The sequence below is a fragment of the Capsella rubella genome, unplaced genomic scaffold (assembly GCF_000375325.1).
Source record: "Capsella rubella cultivar Monte Gargano unplaced genomic scaffold, Caprub1_0 scaffold_4, whole genome shotgun sequence".
NCBI lineage: Eukaryota > Viridiplantae > Streptophyta > Magnoliopsida > Brassicales > Brassicaceae > Capsella > Capsella rubella.
In genome coordinates, this window is record NW_006238920.1 from 1,470,376 (window position 1) to 1,493,954 (window position 23,579).

The 23,579-nt window shown below is 34.5% G+C and overlaps 2 protein-coding genes, 1 long non-coding RNA gene and 1 pseudogene across 9 annotated transcripts; 1 reads left to right on the forward strand and 3 right to left on the reverse strand.

The window, feature by feature from the left end:
• Positions 1–1,922: 1,922 nt before the first annotated feature.
• LOC17888193 (receptor like protein 30) lies at positions 1,923–4,121 on the reverse strand. Its single transcript, XM_006295907.1, has one exon. It carries the CDS (start codon positions 4,119–4,121, stop codon positions 1,923–1,925), a length of 2,199 nt encoding a protein of 732 aa, XP_006295969.1.
• A 2,006-nt stretch (positions 4,122–6,127) lies between these two features.
• On the reverse strand, positions 6,128–8,384 carry LOC17888830 (annotated as a pseudogene).
• Positions 8,385–9,782: 1,398 nt separating this feature from the next.
• On the forward strand, positions 9,783–14,048 carry LOC111830894. Of its 6 annotated transcripts, XR_002834167.1 has the most exons (7): positions 9,783–9,981; positions 10,298–10,534; positions 10,616–10,693; positions 10,816–10,954; positions 11,231–11,341; positions 11,510–11,552; positions 13,850–14,048. It is a non-coding gene; the product is annotated as an uncharacterized LOC111830894 (long non-coding RNA). The 6 variants fall into 6 exon arrangements; XR_002834165.1 differs by lacking the exon at positions 13,850–14,048 and having other exon boundaries at positions 11,510–11,706; XR_002834169.1 differs by lacking the exon at positions 13,850–14,048 and having other exon boundaries at positions 11,274–11,341; positions 11,510–11,706.
• Positions 14,049–14,479: 431 nt separating this feature from the next.
• Positions 14,480–17,140, reverse strand: LOC17888869 (receptor like protein 30). Of its 2 annotated transcripts, XM_023784926.1 has the most exons (2): positions 16,321–17,140; positions 14,480–16,173 (listed from the first exon to the last, which is right to left on the reverse strand). In XM_023784926.1, the coding sequence occupies exons 1-2, from the start codon at positions 17,138–17,140 to the stop codon at positions 14,726–14,728; spliced, it is 2,268 nt and encodes a 755-aa protein (XP_023640694.1). In that variant the 3' UTR covers positions 14,480–14,725. The 2 variants fall into 2 exon arrangements, with proteins under 2 accessions (XP_023640694.1, XP_006293700.1); XM_006293638.2 differs by having other exon boundaries at positions 14,480–17,140.
• Between the last annotated feature and the right edge of the window lie 6,439 nt (positions 17,141–23,579).

The window sequence follows — 23,579 nt, forward strand, 5'->3', positions numbered from 1 at the left end:
CCAAAAAACCCTTTAGCCCGAATGGGCTTAGCCCAAAAGGCCCGATTTTTTCTGGACATATATATTTAAGCCCGAGCCCGATGTTTTTCAGAACCGGGCCAAACTAGCCCGCGGGCTTTAGACCTAATTGACATGCCTACCTAATCCACCACAGACACACCACATATTCTCTTAAGTTAACCGACCTTGTCGAGTTCATTACCTTTCATACAAAACTTCAAACAAAATTTAAAAAGTGTCCCACTAAACTACTTTCCCACCAGAGTCTCTAAATTACAAAGCTCTAGATGCCAGATCGAAACTTACATACAAGAAATGGAATGGCCAATATAAACCGTCAAATTACAAGGTTATATATTCTCAATTATATTTTTTTTGCTAACTGATTCTCAGTTATATTGCATACCAAATTACCAAGTACCACATAAATTCACTGAATAAAAACGTAACATTCAGAACCATATAGACTAAAACACAAAACTCTGCCTCTGAATTCATTCATTGGAGAGTCCACGAGAAAAGTCTATATACATACCAATTCACTTGCTCCGGAACCTATATTCGACCTTTTTCTTGCCTTTGTTTAACTTGTACATTGCTATGTAGATGAAAGAAATAAAAAATAAAAAGAATTAATCACGAATGATTTTTTTTTTGTGTGTGTATTTTCTATATAAAAAATAATATAAGAAGAATCTCTTTCATTACACCAAACACAAAAAGTCGCATATATAACTCCAAAACCAGGAGACATTGCATATATCTTTCTATACTCTTTGACAGCTTTTTCATCTGAAAGAACATCGAATAAAACTTAACATATATATATGCTGGACGAGAGAAGTAGTGATATATAAATCTGAGATATATAAAAAGAGTCCAAATTAAGAACCTTTGCTACCAGTTGGCGAAGAAAAACCACGACGAGCTGGACGTGACAAAACGCCGCAGCGGAGACGGTGACACTGCACAACGACAGATCTAAGATTTGGATACATTATTGGAATAAAGGGTTTCGTTCTTCCTCGTCTCTGAGTTCTTCGAAACAGCTATGAATATAATAAGTTCTATGGTAACGGCTAAGATTTGGATACGTTATGGGAATTAAGCTGACCTAGCTTGCGCTCCAAGGATATTTCCTTTTCTTTTTTACTGTCAATATTATGAGTTTATGGTATATGGTATGAGTTTGTGATTGCATGTCAATACCAATAAGAATTATTTTAATTTTGATTTTAATTTTATGAGCCAAACATGTAATGATGCTAACATGTCATCAAAGCCACACAAATTTTCTCTGTATTTCTTTCTCAAACACATTTATTTGCAAATAATTATAATACATATTTATTATTTTAATATTAATTGCCTAACTTACAAAATCCAAAACTTACAAAATCCAAAACTTACAAAAAAAAAACTACATAAGAAATCATATATTATACATCACTTTTGAATGTGAACAAACATTTAAATATATATATATATATATATATATATATATATATATATATATATATATCCATATATAAGAAATTAATATATCAAAATAAAATATATATTTTTGTAAAAAGAATTCTATTGAAACCATAATTTAAAATTTTCAACACAACAGTAAAATCAATAAAAATTAATTTTGGAAAGAGCTGCATTAGCCAAAATCCCCTATGCTGTATATTGAAATTTGAAAGCATAAACACGTCGATTATGGAACGACCACATTTAGAAAGAAAAAAAAAACACTCTTAATAATATCGTTCGATTACGGCTTCAAAGATGTTTATTAGAAACCCATGGAATAGAACAATACAAGACACGAAAGAGTGCTTTTGAGAACACATTGTGACAAATTATTACAAACACGTACATATGATTTATGCTTACAACGAGGACAAGAGAAAGTGTTCAACTAGCGCTTTTGATTACTCCGTTGTGCTGTGCTTGTTTTTCCGGAACTTCTCCATGAACCACTCATGCTTGTGTGAGTGTGACACGAAGATATGTCCAATCACCAATCCGCAAAAAACACCAGGTCCGTACGCTATTGCGGCTGCTATCCAGTTAATCACTTGTTCTTCGGGCTCCGACCATTCATGTGGTGTAAGATTTGGGGCAGGAGGTTTTCCACATATTCCTTCAAGATCGTAGAGTCCGGAGTTGCTCATGAATGAAGAACAATTTTGGCTTTGAAACTGGGTGCCTTGTGGTATTGGACCTACGAGTTTGTTGTGTGAGAAATTCATGGTTGATAAAAAGGAGAGCGTACCAAGATCTCGAGGAATTTGACCTAACAGTTGATTCCGGGATAGGTCTAATGCCTCGAGGTTATTCAGCTTTGCCAACGATTGAGGTATGTCACTTGTGAATGCATTACTTGACAAGTTGAGTAGACGCAACCCCTTCAACAATCCAATGGAGTCTGGAATTTTTCCACCAAATTTGTTTCCTGAAAAGTCAATGGCTATGAAGTCTTCTCGGATTCTTGAAAATTCTGTTTCTACTCCTTTGTGCACAAATTCCATAGAATTACGGTAGGTTGCAACATACACCATGAAATCTTCCATGTACATGTTGTCGTATTGTGATGTGGCCATGGCACTCCAACTGGAAAAATAGAAAGCTGGTATGGTTCCACTGAAGTCATTTTGTGAGATATCAATGACTTTTAGGCTTTGAAACCCTATGGAGGCTTGGCGATCATATAGCGGCCCATAGAATTTATTTGATCGGAGGATGAGGACGTTTAACGATGGTAGAGAGCCCAACCAAGATGGAAATTTATCCTTGAATTTGTTGCTTCCCACATTCAAATGTCTCATAGCTTTGCAATTTATCAAGGACTTTGAAAGCTTTCCTTCCAACTGATTCCAGCTAATATCAAGTGTCTTTAAATTTGTAGCATTGACAAACATATCAGGAAAAGTTCCACTGAAACTGTTGTATCCGAGATTAAGGACTTCAAGATTAGTGTTATTCCTTAAACATGAAGGAATCAAGCCACTAAAGTTATTGATGGACATATCTAAGAAAACTAACGATGTAAGATCGCAGATCCAGTGGGGAAATGGTCCTTGGAATGAATTCGATAAAAGACTCAACAAATTCATTTCTGTTCCTGCGAAAACTTGAGATGATTTTCCAAAACTGCTAAAAGAGTTGTAAGAAAGCTTCACCACTTGCAATCTCCATAAGCAATGTGGTACTTCGCCTTCAAACTTATTATGGGAGAGATCAAGGTAACGGAGGTTGACTAGCTGTGATATTGATCTAGGTATTGGCCCAATGAAATTGTTGAAACTAAGATCTAAGATGTTGAGATTGAAAAGTTTAGATATAGATTCAGGGATTGGACCATCACATTGGTTGCTAGAAAGGGACAGAGAATGGAGCCTAGATGATGAAGATGTATTCCTAAACTCTATAGGTCCCTTGAACTGGTTTCCCTTGGAATAAATCACTTGTAACGAAGAAATCGTGAACAAGAATGAAGGAAAAGGCCCAGAAAATGAGTTCCCGCTCAAAAAAATATACTCCAAATTGTGGAGTCTACGCATCTCAAGTGGGAGCTCGGATTCAAAGTAGTTATTAGTGAGGTGAAGAGTAGAAAGTTTTGTTAAATTGGCAAATGAAACAGGAATCTTTCCACTTAAGTGGTTATCAGTGAGGCTCAAGGAGCTTAGTTGGGTCAAGTTTCCAATTGAAGTTGGAAGTTGACCAACTAATTCATTTTGGGAAAGTTCAAGATAAATGAGCTGAGAAAGGTTTCCTAATGAAGAAGGAATCTCCCCATAAAGATTGCACTTTCTAAGGGTTAGGCTTTGAAGATAATTGAGTTTGAAAAGGCCACTATTTGGTTTCATAGTGTTGTTGAGAGAGACATTATCAAGGTAAAGTGAAATCACCTCACCAGATCTGGCATTGCACGTGACACCTTCCCAAGAACAGCAGTCAATGCTATTGTTCCAAGAACTCATATAACTTACAGAAAACTCCTTTTTGAACTCCAAAAGAGCATCTCTCTGGTCATGGCGGCAAAACTGGAGCGTAGGAGAAGCAAACAAGAAGAAGAAAAAGATGGTAACAACAATCCCATATAAGGAATAAGACTGGCGACGAATCATTGTAACTTTTTTTTTCTTTAGTTTTTGTGGTGTTTGTAGGTTATTTGAGTATGGCTTATGCAACTCTCTTTAAATAGGAAAAACAAAAGAGATCAATTTTGGAGTTTGGTTCTTGACTTTGGAAAAATATGGCGTCTAAACTCATGAATCTTCTTTTCCTCTGTGATTATGTATGATCCGTGATTTGTGCCCTAAAGAGCCAAATAAAAATTTGAAAATTAATTCATTCCTTCCACCACAAACTCTCATGACTTGACCGACCTTGTTTAGTTCTCTCTTCTTTCTTGCTATCTTGAATTGACCTACCTTGTCGAGTTCTTTATCTCTCGATTACTATTCTAAACAATATATGTTCCTAATAAGAAGGTCTTGAAAAAAAGCAGGAGGAACCTCTGAATTCTAAGCTCATATATTACTGAGCTTCTAGGTCGTGTTAATTGTTCAAAAATCGTCACTAAAAAGAACCCTGGTTACAGAATTGAAAGCTAATCTCTTTTTTTTTATAAAGATTATATACGAACTTAACATTACTAGACGTTCATCTGCGATTATTACTAGATTCAAAGGACTATATGAGTTTGTGCTTTCACATGAAAGGTCAAGTGTGAATGCGGATTGGAACGGACTTGGTTTATACAAGGAAACAACTTCTTGCATGTGTGAACACAAGTTATTTTAGTGTAACACGAATCACTACCTTTTAATTTTAATTATGAAATGGACATATTTCTCAATTTACATCCCCAAGAAAATTTCTTATGAAATTTCACGTACTACTATATCATAAGTAACTATTGCGTCATTTTTCATTAAAAAAACAAGCTTATTACAATCTACCAATTTGTCAATAGAATTGTAATGAATAAAAAAAAAAAAAAACAAGCTAGGTGTATGCATGCAAAATTCTAAAAATAAAATAATGCATGCATGCATCTGATATGTCGTGTCAAATGAACGGTGTACGTATATAGTGCAAACTACTCTTAATGAAGAAAAATAATGTAAATTTGTAGGCCTATAACGGTAGTTTAGTACTGGTTATATCGAAAGTGACGATTTCATTTAGAAACCATGAAGGTCGATCTAGAGTCATTTACTGGTGATAGTTTTTTTCCAGAATATTCGATAGAAAATCTAACGATAAGAAAGAAGGCAAGAGGCAGTAATTAAAATACAAAAAAAAAAAGAAGAAGATGAATTCAAACCCATCTTATAATGTAAACGTGTATGTGGGTATATCAAGCAAAGCTTGATGAACCTAATTAAAACCCTAGAAAACTTTTTTTTATATGGTGGAGGTTAATTATAAAACAAGACACTAATGAAAGAGACACTATTATTGATTGGAATAAAGAGTCAATATTGAAATGAAAAAAAAAGACTTTCTAAAATTCTACAAATTCTTTAAAAATATTTTTTTTAGCTTCTCAATTGTTCTGAAATTTGTATTAATCGCTCATATTTGCTGAAAATTTGGATTAAATCATTTTAAAATTTTAGACACCGTTCGTATATAACGATATTTTCTTGTAGTTACCCTTAAATATTTCTGAAAATTAGTATACAAATATCATACATTAATTCTTAAGGCGTATATATAAGTATATATTTCTGGAATTTCACAATCAAAATCGTTAAGTACTATACAATATATCAATATAAATCTTAATCACTAAAAAATATTCCTTCCTTGTAATCTCAACGTGTAGATTCACAGATGAAAATGGCCACATCAAAGGGAAATAAGGGAGCATGCATGAGTAACTTGTGCAAGAAGCAAGATTGTTTGGGAAATGAGATTTGGAACACAAACTGGAGACTAGGGAAGTCTTCGTATACGTAACGACATTCAAGGCATCTAATATTCTTGACACATCCGTCAAAGACGTTTATTACAGAACCATTTTTAGAATATTACAAAACACAAACGCGTTATTAGAGAACACTGATAGCAAATTCTTACAAACTTCACAAATGCTTATAATTAAGAGGACAAGCGAAAGTGTTCAACGAGCACTTCTGATGACTGCTCTGGTCTTGTTTCTACCGAACTTTTCCATGAACCACTCATTCGGGTGTGAAACAAAGATATGTCCAAACACCAATCCACAGAAAACACCAGGCCCATACGCTATTGCCGCTGCTATCCAGTGAATCACTTATTCTTTAGACTCCGACAATTCCTCTGGTTCTTGTGGTATAAGATTTGGGACATGCGGTTTTCCACAGATTTCATCTAGACCGTAGAGTTTGAGGTTGTCCATGAATGAAGAACAGTTTTGGCTTTGAAACTGTGTGCCTCGTGGTAATGGACCTTCCAGATTGTTGTGGGAGAAGTTTATGACTGATAGAAAAGAGAGGGTACCAAGATCTTGAGGAATTTGACCAGTCAGCTGATTCCGGGATAGGTCTAACGCTTCAAGATTTCTCAAATGTACCAATGATGGAGGTATATTGCTTGTAAATGCATTACCAGACAAGTTGAGTACACACAATTCCTTCAAATATCCAATAGATTCGGGGATTTTTCCATAAAATTTGTTTTCTGAAAAGTCAATGGCTGTGAAGTCTTTTCTCACCCCCTCAAACTCTGTCTCTACTCCTTTATGCACCATATCCATTGAATCTTGGTAGTTACCCATATGACTGATGTAATCTTCCATGTACATGTCATAATCTAGTGCGTTTGATGTGGCCATGTCACGCCATTTCGAAAAGTAGAAAGTTGGCAAGGCTCCAGTGAAGTTGTTATGTGAGACATCAATAACTTTTAAGTTTCTAAACCCAAGGGCTACGTGGCGATGATACAGAGACCCATAAAATTGGTTTGATCGGAGGATGACAACGTTTAAAGATGACACAGAACCCAACCAAGATGGAAACTTGTCCTTGAAGTTGTTGCTCTCCACATTCAAAAGTTTCATGACTTTGCAATTGATTAAGGATTTTGGAAGTCTTCCTTCCAATTGGTTGCGCCTAACATCAAGTGTTTTTAAAGTAGTAGCGCCAACAAACATATCAGGAAGGATTCCACTAAAATTGTTATTATGTAGAATAAGCCTTTCAAGGTTATTGGTGGCATTCCTTAAGCATGAAGGAATTGAGCCACTGAAGCTATTATTGGACATATCTAAGAGCTCTAAAGATCTAAGCTTGCATATCCAACGGGGAAATGGTCCTTGAAATGAATTTGACTCAAGACTCAACACACGCATTTGAGCTCTATCTGAAACTTCTAATGACTCTCCAATACTACTAAAAGAGTTGTAAGAAAGCGACAACACTGACAATCTTGATAAGCAGCCTGGTACTATTCCTTCCATCTTATTATAAGAAAGATCAAGGACAACTAGTTTGAGTAAATGTGATACAGATTTTGGGATTAGTCCAATGAAATTGTTGTTTGTAAGACTAATTGCTTTGAGATTTGAAAATTTAGATATTGATTCAGGGATTGCACCATCAAATTTGTTATCGCCAAGGTTCAGAACAATAAGCCTAGGAGATAAAGTTGTATTCCCAAAGTCTATATGTCCCTAAATTAACTCTTTGTAACGAAGAAATAGTGAACAAAGACGTAGGAAAAGGCCCGAAAAATGAGTTTCCACTCACAGCAAAAGTCTGCAAGTTGCGGAGTCCACTCATGTGAGGTGGGAGCTCTGATTCGAAGTAGTTATCATGAAGGTCGAGCATGAAAAGTTCCGTTAAATTGGTAAATGAAGTAGGAATAGCACCACTTAATGTGTTTTCACTAAGGTCTAGGTGCCTAAGATGGGTTAGGTTTCCAATTGAATTTGGAACTTGACCTACGAATCTATTGGAGACAAGATTGAGTTTCGTGAGATGAGAAAGGTTTCCTAAGGAAGAAGGAATCTCTCCATAGAGATAGCAGTTTTCAAGGTTTAGCTTTTGAAGATATCGGAGTTTAAAAAGACCACTATTTTGTTTCAAAGAATTGTTGAGGAAGACGGTATTAAGGTAAAGTGAAATCACCTCGCCAGATTTAGCATCGCACGTGACACCCTTCTAATAACAACAATCACTGGTCTTGTTCCATAAACTCATCAACGATGGAAATTTAGGATCTAGGTTGGATTGATTGACCGGAAACTCGTGTTTGAACTGCAAAAGAGCATCCCTCTGGTCATGGCGGCAATAATGAAGCTTAGGAGAAGCAAATGTGTGTAGAACGAAGAAAACCAAAAAGAGGGAAGAAAACGTAACAACAATCCCGGAGAAGCAATAAGATTGTTGTGGAATCATAATCACTTTTTCAGTTTGTGTGTGCGGTAAGTAAGTAAATGGCTGGCTTCTACGTATGTCTTTAAAAAGAAAATTTAAAAAAAAAAAACAAAATAAGTTTTTGGAGTTTAGTTCTTGACTTTAAAACTCTTCGGTCTTCTTATCCTATATAAGCCTCTATGCTCACTGATCAATGAATATGTGCCAGTTGTGTGAGACTTCTCCACATAGACTTCAGACTTGTCTGACTTATTCTTTCTTTATTATCTACCACATAATCCTAAAAACATAAGGTAGGCAATTTCATAAACTCCAAACATTATCTTATCGATTAGAAACAATTACTAAGTGATGCAAAATTGTAAGACCTTGCAAAAGCATCCAGTAGCAAACTTAGTCGTAAAATATCGAAAGTGTGTTGACATAGAACATCCAATTTCAGCACCATCAACGTACAATCATTGACCATAGTTTACAGAAATACATAGATAAGTAAAGATATCCTATAAAGGTAAAAATAATGAGAAAATTTGACATAAAGCAACTCTCCGATGTGGATGAAGCCGTCAAAGCCGAGACAAGTAAATAAGACGAGGAAGGCACCACCGGTTCAAGAGAAAAGTTCACCACCCAAATCTACCGCTTCTCTGACAAAGGGTTGTAAAAATACGGAGAAACAAAATACCTACCATCAAACCATATATTGGATATTCAAAAGTTGCTTCATAGACTTTTATCATCCTTGGTTGGTTTGTTTAATATTATGGTTAGGTTAAAGGAGTGGTCTTAAACACTCTGGAAGGAACGGAATGGAGGTAAACCTTGCGAGGTAGCAAACACGGCAACAACGATTATTGGCTGCGTGGATAGACAAATCAAAAACCAATTCAATAGTCGGGGGATAGACGATACGATAAAGGTTTCCAAAGGTGGCTGCAATCTTTTTCTTTCAAAATTTCAAAATTTTTAGTCTTTTTCTTTCAAATTTTAGAGGTGTCTAACATGCTCTCTCAACTTTTATTATTCAAATTTAAGTTGCACAAATTGTAAAAACGATAAAAAAATTTTTTGAATATAATTTAACATTAAATTCAAAAAAAAGAGTGATCTTAACAAATTTCATATCTTCAAAATTTATAGTTAACTCTTTTGTGTATAGTGTATTCTTTTTTTTTTTTGATCTTAGAGCTTAATTTTCAGGAGATTTTAGTTGTCTATCATCTTTGTCTCCATATAGTATATGAAAATTTGAATCAATTTAAAAGATGAACCGCACTTAAACATATCTTTGGACCGTCTTAAACCGCCAACGTCATTTAAGCCCAAACAATTATATGACCGTTAGTGATATTCTGCTTATTTATTCCGATTTTCATATAAACAACACAACGCTCTCTCTTAATCAAAGGAACCGATGAATCAAAACCCTAATTTCATTCTCATTCCCCTCTCGCTCTCACGTTGGCTCTAGTTCTATGGCTTCATTGCTTAAGTATGGAAGCAACAATGGAGGAATCAATCGGTAGTGTTGTGGTGATGATGATGATTGACTATTCTTATGAGTTTTTATCGATCGCGATGGTTCGATTTCATTATCGGAGGACGAAGGCTTGAATCGGTAGGTTTCTTTTGCTCTCTTGTTAATTATTTTTCATCGTTCTGTTTTGAAATTTAGATTCTTCTCTGTGAAATTGATTTCAAATTCGTGGATTTCATAAGAAACATAATCTAGGGATTACTGATTCTCTGATCTGTGGAAGCGAAGTGTTAGAATTAGGAATTGCATTCTCAATTCTAGGGTTTTTGATTACTGATTCTCTAAGTTTCATCGTTTATTGATTGATTCTCTTTGTCTAAAATATTTAGTCTTCAATAGATTACACTGTGCGTCGACTTTGTTTCTTTATCTTTTATGTGACTTCCCTTTGATGCAGTTTTAGTTCCTGAAATAGAGCAACGGATCATTCAAGGCAGAGCCTATGTGTAACTCCAACTATGTCTGTGAAGGAGTTTAATGTCAGATACATATGGCAGAAAAGGGGGATTCCTCTGAATTACGTTTTGACCAACTCAAGGAACTGTTCTGAAGCGGGTAGACTTTGCTACAGTATCAAAGTATTGGATTCTGGAGAATGCTCCAATTAATGACATGGGATATGCTCGTTCAATAGGTATGAACTTTAATTACTTGTAATTGCTGCTTCGTATTAATTGAGTTTTCAAGGAAAGATCTCCATTTGTGAAAACTGCAGGCTGCTCAATTTGTGGACCTATTAGCTTGAACTTTCTACAAACCAAAGACTTCTTCTGTGGAGTTTGGAGCTAATGAGGTGATTCTCATTACCAATAGTTTTAACCATTCCTTAAAAAGCTTAATTCATGCTTTTGATTTGGGACATGTTAGCTTGAATTTGGTTTGGATTCTGAATTTGCACTTAATGTTTTATATCAGGCTGGTTTAATTGGCTCAGGATGACTATGTTCCTGATGGTATAACGAGAGTGAGACTGGTGTAACAGAAGTGAGACTGCCCAGATTTTATAAATTCCCCATGCTCATATTCATCAAGCTGAAAAATGCATGGTCTCGAGGTAATCAAACTTATCTGTCTCAATGTCCTTGTCCCTTTGAGTGAATATGTTAGTCCCAATTTGGATTCCTAGTCATCGGGCTGCAAACAAATGCCTCGTCCCATACGAAGTAATCAAAATTACCTCTCATGTCCATGTCCTTGATGGTAGAAAAAAAATGAGACAGTCCAGGACTTTTAAATGGGTTCCTAGTCACTTATGTCAAATGAGATTCCCATTGATTTTGGGGTTTAGTCATCTGACCCAAAAACAAATGCCTCTATTGATGTAAATCAGGTAATTTCTTAACCCTTTGACGTGCTTAAAATTAACTCTTCAGTATCAATAGGCAGAAGTATGACATCCATGGAGCTTGTGGATTTTTTTATTCTGCATATGTGAGATAAGGTATGTGAATTTCTATTTCTTCTATATCTTATGTTTCGTTGTACTACTTCTTTTAAGCTTAATCTTCTTCTTTTTTGGTTTTATGTCGTTTAATAAATTCATGTTGTGTAAACATTAGGAGTATTAAACAACTTACATAGATATTCTAACATCACATATTCTTTGCAGGCGGCTGTTCTCCAGTTCTCAAAAATCAACATAAGACTTTCAGGTTATTCTTTCACTGCCTTTTTAAGACTTTAGAATATATCTTCTTCCTCATGTTTCCATTATAAGAACTGGAATATCTTTCAAAATTATGCATATTGCCTCTGCTTAAGTTTCTTTCTTGTTTTAAAATAAAGTATAGTACGGATTTATCCTTATTAGCATACTTTCTCCATGAAGGAAGATGAATTCCTATTAAAAGTTACTTAGTATATGGTAATTTCTAATCCAAATCAAATGGTTCAGTTTAAACTTACTTATTTTATGTTTTTCTTCTAACTTTGTTTCCGATGATTGATGATGATTTGTTACACTTGGTCTATAGGTTGAATAATGCTTGTTTCATTTGTAGTTATATTATTTCTTCTTGATGTTCTTGTTATGGTTTTCCTTGGTTATTCAGGTTTCAGCCACAATTTGATAGACTCGTGAGTCTATCACAATTGAATGAAATCATGTTATTATTCCTGTTACGATCATCATCATGTATAGTTTGCATTTACTCATTTTCTGAGTCTTATGACTTTGTTTCTAATGTTTGTACTCCTACCGGTTAGATAAAATTGGTAACATTTAATGCTTTTTAGTTTGCTATACTATTAGTTTTTTTTTTTAATCTAGTTTTGTTCGTAAAAGTTCTGCGGAGACTGAATTGGTGAGAGTAAAAGTATTGGTAGTGTAATAATGTCTTTAGGTGACTACACCTCGTTGTCTGTTACTTCTCGGTTCTCTTCTCTCTAGAAATATATTGTATAAAGTTTGTCTTAACTCCTTTTATGAGTCTTTTAACTCTGTTCTAATGTTTGTGATAGTATCATTTAGATCGAGCAGATTGCTACGTTTATTTTTTTTTGTTTAGCTTGCGATACTAATTGTTTTGGGTTTAGTTCTGTTTGTAAAAGTTCTACGAAGGACTTATAAGGTGGTGAGAAACATAGTCATTTAAATTGTAAATTGTGATTCTTTAAATTGTAAACTGTGATTCTTTGTGTAATTATTCATTTTGGATTGTAAATTATGAAAATCTGAAAGATGCATTTGTGACATTCAAGTATTAGTGGTATAATTGTTATTGTGTGTTTTCTTTCAAGTGTTATAGTGTAGGTAAACTATGTGACAACTAAATGTTGTTCCGGAAGGTCTTATACTTGTGTGTGCTTACTATATGTATATGGTGTTCACACTACTGATTGACCATTGTCTTCTCTGACTTGTTTAAAATGAATATACAATTGAGTTTTTTTCTGTTTAGTTTATATCTGACTCTTTAGAAAAGCTTATGTGTGAGAGATCTTATCAAGTTTGCCGTGATGCAATCCATCTTTGTTATGTTCTCTGACTTGTTTAAAATGATTGGTACGATGAGTTTTTTATGTGTAGTTTATATCTGATTCTTAGAGAAGCTTATGTCTGAGAAATCTTGTTAGGTTTGCCGTGATGCCAAATTTGTCATGTGTAAACAGAGGAAGTTGTATGCAGCAATCGAACATATGAAAATATTTGATTAGATGGAAGAGTGCATTGTTCTCTCGGTGAATTCCTTATTGCTAAGTTACTTCCTTAGTTTCTTTGTCTCTCTTGAAATATATTATGTGGTACTTCTGTTTTGTATGTTCAAGCTCTGTTGGTTATCTTTTTGTGTTTAGTCTTATGCTCTTTTCTTTAAGATTTTTCAGTGATGGAGTGTTTTAGAATATATTTTTGATGTCTTAATTCTAGGTATGCTTAATTATGTATATGATTACGCAGTACCGATTTGATTGTTTTTTTTCTCTGTCTAAATACATTACACTTCTCATTTTCATTTTCGTAACGACAAGTGGTTGGTTTTCCAGTCTTTATAACTAGTTTTGTTCTTAACCTTGATCACTAGACTATGCTCTGTTTCTCACTCGTTGAGTACTCTCTCTATAATATTACTTGGGATCTGACGTCTGGCGAGACGAAGCGGTTCAAATCGAACCGTGAACTAAATAATTTTCTTTGTGCTAATTTTAGTTATTTTTCTTTTCACGTGATGTTTAAGTTCTTTCTCAGTCTGCGTGAGTAATCAATTAGATTGAGGATAGAAACTTCACAAATATAGTTTCCTACACAGAATGAGGGAGACAACGAGTAAAAATGGGTATAACCAAATGGGATTGTCAAATCTGTAACATTCGAACTAAAATCATAGGAAATTCAGAAACCAATGAGGGAAAGACTTCAAATCATAGGAAATAATTTTCAAATCGGTGTCAAATCTGTAACCGAGATGAATTGGGGTCTGCGATTTATATATTTTTCTATATATTATTTCAGTTTGTGCTAGCTCCCTTTGAAGCTTGCTCGTTGGAGAATAATCCCAGTTAAGGCATTCTGTTCAAGTGTGAATGTGGATTGGGTGATGGCTCGCCCTCTCAAAGTTCTCTTACCTATACTAAACTGGTTTTACAGCTTAGACAATCTCCTGTTTCTTGGAAGACAGCATGTATATTGGATATTAGTGAGTGAGATCATTTAGTTATATGCGTTTCTCTTGTCGATTTAGATCTCTCATGACAGTCTCACTCTCCTTCATCGCTAAAGTAACCAATGTACTAACCAAATGACTATTATGATATTCAACAGATTAGCAACTGATACTTGAACACTGTCCGTGAGATATCAAAATCAAACATATATAGCCACCTTCCAATTAAAATTCACCTAAGTTAGTTAAAATAGTATAATTGCAGTGTCACTACAGTTTAGATGGACGTGTTATGTCTTTTACATTCTCAAGCTATAAGTATTTGTTTGCTGTAAAACTGCTTTCCTAGAGCCATTTATAAATTAGTGAAAAATCAAGACATAGCTCTGTAGAGTATAGACTGATGCAAAACAGAACAAGCTCATTTACACATCAAAGCTATATAAATACGTTGCAATGTGAAGTTTTTTATAGGTTAGTAGGTAGAGTCTTTTATTATTTTACAGATTAGTTAATCTCATACAATTATTTCAGGGTTGAAATTTGAATGCATTTCCAAGCCAATATGGTAATATATATCAGATACCAACAGCCACGAAAGAAGTTTATTACAATACCATAAATTAAGACATTACAACAGATAAAGAAGTTTTCGGAGAACACATCGTGATACAGACACATACATAAGCTTGACAAATGCTTAGAGAGATGACAAGAGAAAGTGTTCAACGAACACTTATAATGAGTGCTCTGGACTTGTTTCTACCAAACTTTTCCATGAACCACTCGTGCTTGTGTGAAACGAAGATATGTCCGATCACCAATCCGCACAATACACCAGGTCCATACGCTATTGCCGCTGCTATCCAATTAATCACTGGCTCCTCGGGTTCTAATATTTCCTCTGGTTCTTGTGGTGTAAGGTTCGAGACATGAGGTTTTCCACAGATGTCCTCGAGATTGGAGAGTCTGGGATTGTCCATGAATGAAGAACAATTTTGGCGCTGAAACTGTGTGCCTTGTGGTATTGGACCTTCAAGATTGTTGTGGGCGAAGTTCATAGTTGACAAAGAGAAGAGCTCATCAAGATCTGGGGGGATCGGACCTGACAGCTGATTCTTGGATACATCTAATGACTCGAGAATTGTCAAATTTGCCAATGATTGAGGTATATTGCTTGTGAAAGCATTATTCGACAAGTTGAGATAACGTAATCCTTTCAGCAAGCCAATGGATTCAGGGATCTTTCCATAAAAATTGTTGCTTGAAAAATCAATGGATGTATAGTCTTCACGAATCTTCTCAAACTCTGTATCTACACCTTTGTGCACTAGTTCCATTGAACTACTGTAAAAACCAGAACCCCTCATGAAAAATCCCACGTAATATCCCATGTAGGGGTCAAAATATGAGCTTAGTTTAGTTATTTCACTCATTTCAAGCCAATTGGAAAAATATAATGTGGGCAAGGTTCCACTGAAGTCATTATGTGAGACATCAATGATTTTTAATGTTTTAAACCCAGTGGAGACTAATGGCCCATAGAATTGATTTGATCTGAGGATGAGGACACTTAAAATTGGAAGAGAACCCAACCAAGATGGAAACTTGTCCTTGAATTTATTTCCTTCAACATTCAATAGTTCCATGGATGTGCAATTGATCAAGGATTGTGGGAGTTTTCCTTCCAACTGGTTGCGGCTAACAACAAGTTCGGTTAAACGAGAAGCATTGACAAATACATCTGGAAGAAGCCCACTGAAATTGTTGTTTCGCAGGTTAAGCACTTGAAGTGTTTCAGTGAGACTCCTTACACATGGAGGAACTGAGCCGTTGAAGCTATTGTTGGACAAATCTAAGAGCTTTAGCGATCTAAGCCTGCAGATCCAGTGGGGAAATGGTCCTTGGAGTGAATTCGAATCAAGACGCAACTCAAGCATTTGTGCTTGATCCATCATAACTTGTGATGATTTTCCAAAACTACTAAACGAGTTGTGAGAAAGTCTCAGCGATTTCAGTCTCCGTAAGCAACCTGGAACTTTTCCTTCCAACTTATTGTTGGAAAGATCTAACATTTCGAGTTTGAGAAATTTGGATATCGATTCAGGGATTTGGCCATCGAATTTGTTATCACCAAGGTCTAGAAAACTAAGGTTGGACGATGGCAATATATTCCCAAAATCAATAGTTCCATCGAATTGGTTTCTCGCCAAATAAACCCATTGTAACGAAGGCATCGTGAATAAGTATGCAGGGAAAGGACCATGAAATGAGTTATTATGCAGATTTAAGAATCTGAGATTGAGTAATCTAAATATAGATTCAGGGATTGGGCCATTGAATCTGTTATCAGCAAGGCTTAGGTACTGAAGCGTAGAAGATAAAGATGCGTTCCCAAAATCTATAGGTCCTGTAAAGTTATTTCCCCCGAGATAAACCCACTCTAACGAAGGAATGGTGAACAAAGATGTAGGAAAAGACCCGAAAAATGAGTTTCCCTTCACATCAAAAATCTTTAAGCGGTGGAATCGACTCATGTTGGGTAGAGGCTCGGGTTCAAAGTAGTTATAACTGAGACCGAGTGTGAATAATTGCGTAAAATTGGCAAATAAAACAGAAAATTTGCCACTTAACTTGTTTCCGTGAAGTCTGAGGTGTCTTAGTTTGGTCAAATTTCCAATTGAAGCTGGAACTTGACCAACTAATTTATTATGCCCAAGGTCAAGCTCTATGAGATGAGAAAGGTTCCCAAATGATGAAGGAATCTCTCCGTAGAGATCACAATTTGAAAGGGTTAGCCTTTGAAGATATTGGAGTTTAAAAAGACCACTATTTGGTTTCAAAAAGTTGTTGAGAGAGAGGTTAACAAGTTCAAGTGAAATCACCTGGCCATATTTAGCAACGCACGTGACAGCCCCCCAAGAACAGCAATCACTACTCTTGTTCCATGAACTCATATCGTAGTCACTACTCAAGGATGACTTCATATCTGCTCCCGGAAACTCGTGTTTGAACTCGAGAAGAGCATCTCGTTGGTCATGGCGGCAAAGATGGACGGTAGGAGAAGCAAGTGTATGTAGAACGACAATATACAAGGTAATAACAATACCAGAAAAGCAATAAAATTGGTTTGGAATCATTATTACTTTTTTTTAGTTTGTGATGGGTTCTAATTATGGCTTCTCCAGCTCTCTTTATAAAAGAAAAATCAATTGTGGAGCTCTAATGACTTTGGGTCAACTCGTAGGTCTTCCACCTCATAAATTTAAACCATCACACACTCTATTGACTTGATGCTTGTCGATTTCATTATCTTTAATATAATTTCGTGTGGGTAAAAAAAACGAAATAACCAACAAAGCATATAAAAGTCTTGACAAGGAGTTACGTTAGGGCTTGACTTGGTTTGTGATGATTATAAACTGCAGTAGTTAGCTTTTGTAGTATTGTCAAATTAATAGATTCAATAGTTTTTGATAGACATGATTAAGTTTAATATATGTTGTAGTCAGGCTTGTAGATCATATATGTGTTCGACTAAATGTCTCATTTAAATTTTCTTTTCATATACCGTAGATGGAATTTTCTACATGTATATTAGTCTCATCTTATGTGTGAAACGTGAACTGTTGGATGAAACGTTGTTATTTAATATCTATCAACAGAGATCTTAAAAACGTTGATTTTTCTAAATAGAATTGAGCTACATGTAAAACAATCTTTCATACTATTCTGGATATATATTATATATATATAACGTGAGCTAGCTAATTTCATAAATTCTAAACAAAAATTAACAAGCTAAGTGTCCCACTAAACTACTTTTCCTTTACAGTCTCTAAATTACAAAGCTCTAGATGCCAGATCGAAAGTTTTACATACGAGAAATGGAAAAGCCGATATAAACATCGTCAAACAGCAAGTTGATACGTTATAGAAGAGAAACACTAAAAACCAAGGTTATATATCTCAGTTATATTGCATAAATTCATTGAATAAAAACCTAACATTGGAACGATAGACTAAAGAGAAACACCCTCAAATTGCCACTAAATTCATTCGGGAAAACGGTCTATTTCCTTCCCCGTGAACTTAGTTACTTAGTAGAGAAACACCAAAAACTAAGTTTATATATTCTCAGTTATATTGCATAAATTCAATGAATAAAAACGTAAGATAAGAACGATAGACTAAAACACAAAACTTTGCCTCTGAATTAATTTATTTATTGATTCATTGTTGTTAAGTGGTTAACTAATATCGTTTCGGTATATGTTGATTTTGGCTGATTTCATATAGTTTAGGTTGAGAATTTGAAGTTTTTGCGAGTTTAAGTTGCTATTTGTCGGATATCATAGTATGGGTATAAAAAAACCGTCAGCAAATATATAATCTGTGTTGATTTTCGCTATTTTCCCATATCATATCAATTCACTTGCTCCGGAACCTATATTCAACCTTTTTTCCTTTGTTTAACTTGTAAATTGCTAATGAAGATGAAAGAAACAAAAGAAAAGATAGATTTAATCACGAATGAATATTTTTGTGTTTCTATATAAAAATAATATAAGATAATCTCTTTCATTACCCCAAACACAAAAAGCCGCATATATATTTCCAAAACCAGGAGACATTGCATATATCTTTCGATACTCTTTGACAGCTTTCTCATCTGAAAGAACACCGAAATAATCTTAACATATATGCTCACGCGCGAACTTAACAAAAATCTGAGATCAAAGAACGTGACCTTTGCTACAAGTTTGAGAAGAGAAACCACGACAAGCTGGACTAAGACACAACGCCGCAGCGGAGACGGTAACACTGCACAACGACAGATCTAAGATTTGGATACGTAAGATTCACCATGCAATCTTAACCAGTTTTGATAGATGTACGTAGACTCTAATAAATTTTGTACGTCACTTTCATATCATATTCGTCAGTCGTCATGAATCATAATTCATAATCATTTGATATTAAAAGGTTCCAAAACGGTCACGGTAATCCCGATGACACGTAAAAGTGAGGAAACAACCTCGTATGCTCATTTATTAATTAAGTTTCTCTTTTTTTGTAATAAAGTTTTAGACTTTTCTGCGACGTTTAATATGGTTTGGAAAAAAGAAACAATAAAAGAGATACGTATGTAAATAAAACAAACAAACAATTAAAGAGATACTACTGGATTATACAAATTGTGTCATTATGCAGAAAATGATACTACTGGGGTCAGTGTAATTATCGGAATCTATGTCTTACTACATTTGCGTTCCTTGTTATGGAATCTTTGAAAGAAAAAATAATTTTTACTTGCTAATTACTAGCTGATTATTGGACTTTAGAAAAAACAAATTTTTTAAAAATCTTTTTTAAAACGAAATTTCCAACTATTTTGATTATTAATTCTTTTTCGAAACACGATCGGTTAACACAACGAAACGAAGCCATCTCCGTGAGGTTGCGCAATAAAGCAGCCGTGTTTCATAAGCCAACTCTTATCTATCACCTCCGGCGTAAATACGCCCCAGGATCCTACCGGCTACCTATTCACCACGTGATGAGGTTAACACACATAATTTGAAAAGATCATCATAACAAATTTGCAATTTTAGCTAAAAATAATTTTTACTCTAATTGTAGCAAAAATATGACACAGCTTAATAACAAAGAATTTAGTTTTTATTATGGAGTATAGTTCTTTTCCTTGAATCAACTTGTTCGTCATCTTTTTAATCAATCTGAATTCTAAAATTATGAACTTGCTCATTTTCATGACTAAAGACACTGTTACTAACTCAATCGTCCTTCTTCAAATAGATTTTACATGTCTAATTTGTATGCTTCCATTTCACTTCCACTTTACTTTCCAAGGACCTATATGACCCAAACTGCCACGGAAGAAATTTATTACAAAAACATAAATTAGATAATTACAACATATAAAAGAGTTTTCGGAGAACACATATCGTGACAAAATATCACAAACACGTACATAAGCCTGACAAATGCTTAGAGAGATGACAATAGGAAGTGTTCAACGAGCGCTTCTGATGACAACTCTAGGCTTGTTTCTACCAAACTTTTCCATGAGCCACTCGTATTTGTGTGAAACGAAGATATGTCCAATCATCAACCCACAAAAAACACCAGGTCCATACGCTATTGCTGCTGCTATCCAATTAATCACTGGCTCCTCAGGTTTTAATATTTCCACTGCAGGTTCTTTGGGTCAACTCGTAGGTCTTCCACCTCATAACTCATTATCTTTAATATAACTAGGTTGTGAACCCACGTTACGCGTGAGTTTATTTGATATATTTTGGTAAAATTATATTTGATTGATGATAGTTATAAAATTTTTATATAGATAGTTAGATTACTATTAAAGCATAAAAATTCATTTCAAATACAACACTTTCAAAAATTATAAATCAATTTTGTTAAAGAATCAAATAAGATCAAAAGAATCATGAATCAATCTTGTTTTTTTCATATTTAATTGGGCACAAACACCTAAGTCTTCTTATTTTTTCTCACATTCATTGTTTTCATATTTTTCATATATATAAGGGCGAAAATAGTTTATGTCCACACAAATCACTTAGACAATGTATCTATCAACTCGTTGGTGAGCAAGAGAGGATGTTGGGGTGGGAACTACAGTTGATCACCAATATTGAGGGTTTGGTGCATTTCCTTGTACTTTTAGGTTTTCTTTCTTAGGCGTTTTTCGGGCTACTAATGGTTTACTTAAACAGAAGTAAATCATGTTGTTGCCTTTTAGCTTCATAACTTTATCTGACAGTTTCGCAGCACATATTTCTTCATAGTAATACTTAATAAGTTGATATAGGTCAACATAGGCTTATATATGAACTCTACATCTAGGGTGGAAGAGGGCCTAGTTTCAACATCAATGGCACGAAGCATGTCTTCTTTATGCTTTCTTTCACTGATATCTTTATTTTCTGCAACTAAACTTGTATTTGGGCCATAACAACCATTTATACTTGATGCAATTTTGCACTTAAATGATACACGACATTCTCTTCGTTTCATCATTTTTTTCTATAAACAATCACGACGCCTTTTTATTACACATGTTCCATAAAGAGAAATAAATATGGAAATAGCTGGAATTATCTTCAAGTGCAACCAAACAAATAAATGGTGTTTAACATATACTCCAGCTAATACTTTCCTGGAGCGACACCTAGCCAATTTTTCTTGTTTCTGCTATCATTGATAATTTTTCTTCATATCCAATACTTCTACATTAGTAATAAACTCTAATTGTGGCTGACGACTCTGAATTTACAGCTTAAATAATATGATCAAATGTGATGGCTCTTCTTATTATTTATAATAAAATGATGTAGGGTTAATCGAATATGTATTTGTGGTAATATTCTTTTTCTAGTTAAAAAATAAGGATTAAGAAAATAAGGATTAAAAATGTAAGTTTTATATATTTCATCTATTGTTTTTCAAAAGTTTACAATTCTCTTTTTTCTTTATATTTCTTTTTCCTTTTTATTAATATTTTTTATAAAAAAGAAATAGAAGTTAAAAATGTTAATTAATAAGATAGTAAAACATTAACTAATTAGATGTCTAATCCCGATTGGTTGTTTAAAATCCCACGTGGACGCTCTCAAAAGCTTATAGCCTCAACTTTTATATAGTATAGATTTCGTGTGGATTACAACAAAATAACCAAAAAAACATACAAAATTCTTGATAAGGAGTTACGTTAGGGCTTGACTTGGTTTGTGAGATGATTATATATAAACTGCAGTAGTTAGCTTTTGTAGTATTGTCAAATTAATAGATTCACTAGTTTTTGATAGACTTGATTAAGTTTAATATATGTTGTAGTCAGGCTTGTAGATCATATATGTGTTCGACTAAAGGTCTCATTTAAATTTTCTTTTCATATACCGTAGATGGAATTTTCCACATGTATATTAGTCTCATCTTATGTGTGAAACGTGAACTGTTGGATGAAACGTTGTTATCTATCAACAGATATCTTAAAAACGTTTATTTTTCTAAATTGAATTCAGCTACATGTAAAACAACTTCTTGCATGTGTGAACAAAAATTATTCAAGGAAACAACTTCTTGCATATGTGAACAAAAATTATTCAAGGGAACAACTTCTTGCATGTGTGAACAACACTTACGGACTTGGTTTATACAAGGAAACAACTTCTTGCATGTGTGAACAAAAATTATTTTAGTGTAACACGAACCACGAAGGTCGATCTAGAGTAGACTATAAGATCATTGGTGATAGTTTTTTTTCCGGAATATTCAATAGAAATTCTGACAATTAGAAAGAAGGCAAAAGATAGTAAAATACCACAACAACAAAAGAAGATGAAGGTCAAACCCAACTTATATAACATAAACGTGTATGTGGGTAGTTCAAGCAAAGCTTGACGAACCTAAAACCCTAGAAAGCTTTTTTATGTGGTGGACGTTAATTATAAAACAAGACACTATTATTGATGTGAATGAAGAGTCGGGTGAAAATATGAGTATATATGAGTATTTCTGGAATTTAACAATCAAAATCGTTCAATATACAATATATATCAAAATAAATTCTAATCACTAAAAAAATATTCCTCCCTTACATTCTCAAGTTGTAAATTTTCACGGATGAAAATAGTCACATCAAAGGGAAATAAGGGAAGCATGACTTGTGCGAGAAGAAAGGTTGTTTGGGAAATGTGAATGGAACACAAATTGGGAGACTAGGGAAGTCTTCGTGCGTATCGAAGATTCTTGACACATCCGTCAAAGACGTTTATTACAAAACCATAAATAGGAAATTACAAAACACAAACGCGTTATTAGAGAACGCTGATGGATAATTCTTACAAACTTCACATTTCCCAAACAACCTTTCTTCTCGCACAAGATGAAGAGTAACCAATTTCGTTAGATTGGAAAATGAAATAGGAATACTGCCACTTAAGTTGTTTCTGGCTAGGCTCAAGGAGGTTAGTTGGGTCAAGTTTCCGACTGAAGTTAGAACTTGACCTACTAATTCATTATAGGAAAAGTAATATGTTTCTCCTAGAATCGACCCTCTTGAAGTTGAGGGAAGGATAGGCTTTGCACCTAAGGGATCGGGGGATCTCTTAGATCAAAGGATGTGGAGCGAATGGTCACACAAAGGTTGCGGAAGAGCCTTTGATTTACCGAACTTGGACTTGCCTATGGATATTACGCACCAAAGAAAAGAACAAGAGAGAGTGATCTAACTTAGAAAGAGTTTTTGATAAAAGATTAGATGAGTTACAAATGAGAGGTAGAGGGGGATTATATAGTAGAAGGGAAAGAGAGAGAGAGGTGCCTTGGAAATACACAAGTGTCTTGGAAATGCACTCATGCAAGACCATGGACCAAGTCTTGGAAATAACAAAACAATAAATGCAAGAATGAAGGGAAAAGATAGAAAATGGGCCAAGGCAAAGTGATGGGCCTTGGACCCACGAATTGGGCTTGGTAAAAGGCCTTGAAAGTGTTACTTAGGCCTCATTAAAAACCTTGTCAAGAAAACCC

Bases quoted from the DNA above. Each gene is read 5' to 3' on its own strand.
- LOC17888193 (XM_006295907.1), bottom strand. From the start codon at position 4,121: ATGATTCGTCGCCAGTCTTATTCCTTATATGGGATTGTTGTTACCATC.
- LOC17888869 (XM_006293638.2), bottom strand. From the start codon at position 17,140: ATGATTCCAAACCAATTTTATTGCTTTTCTGGTATTGTTATTACCTTG.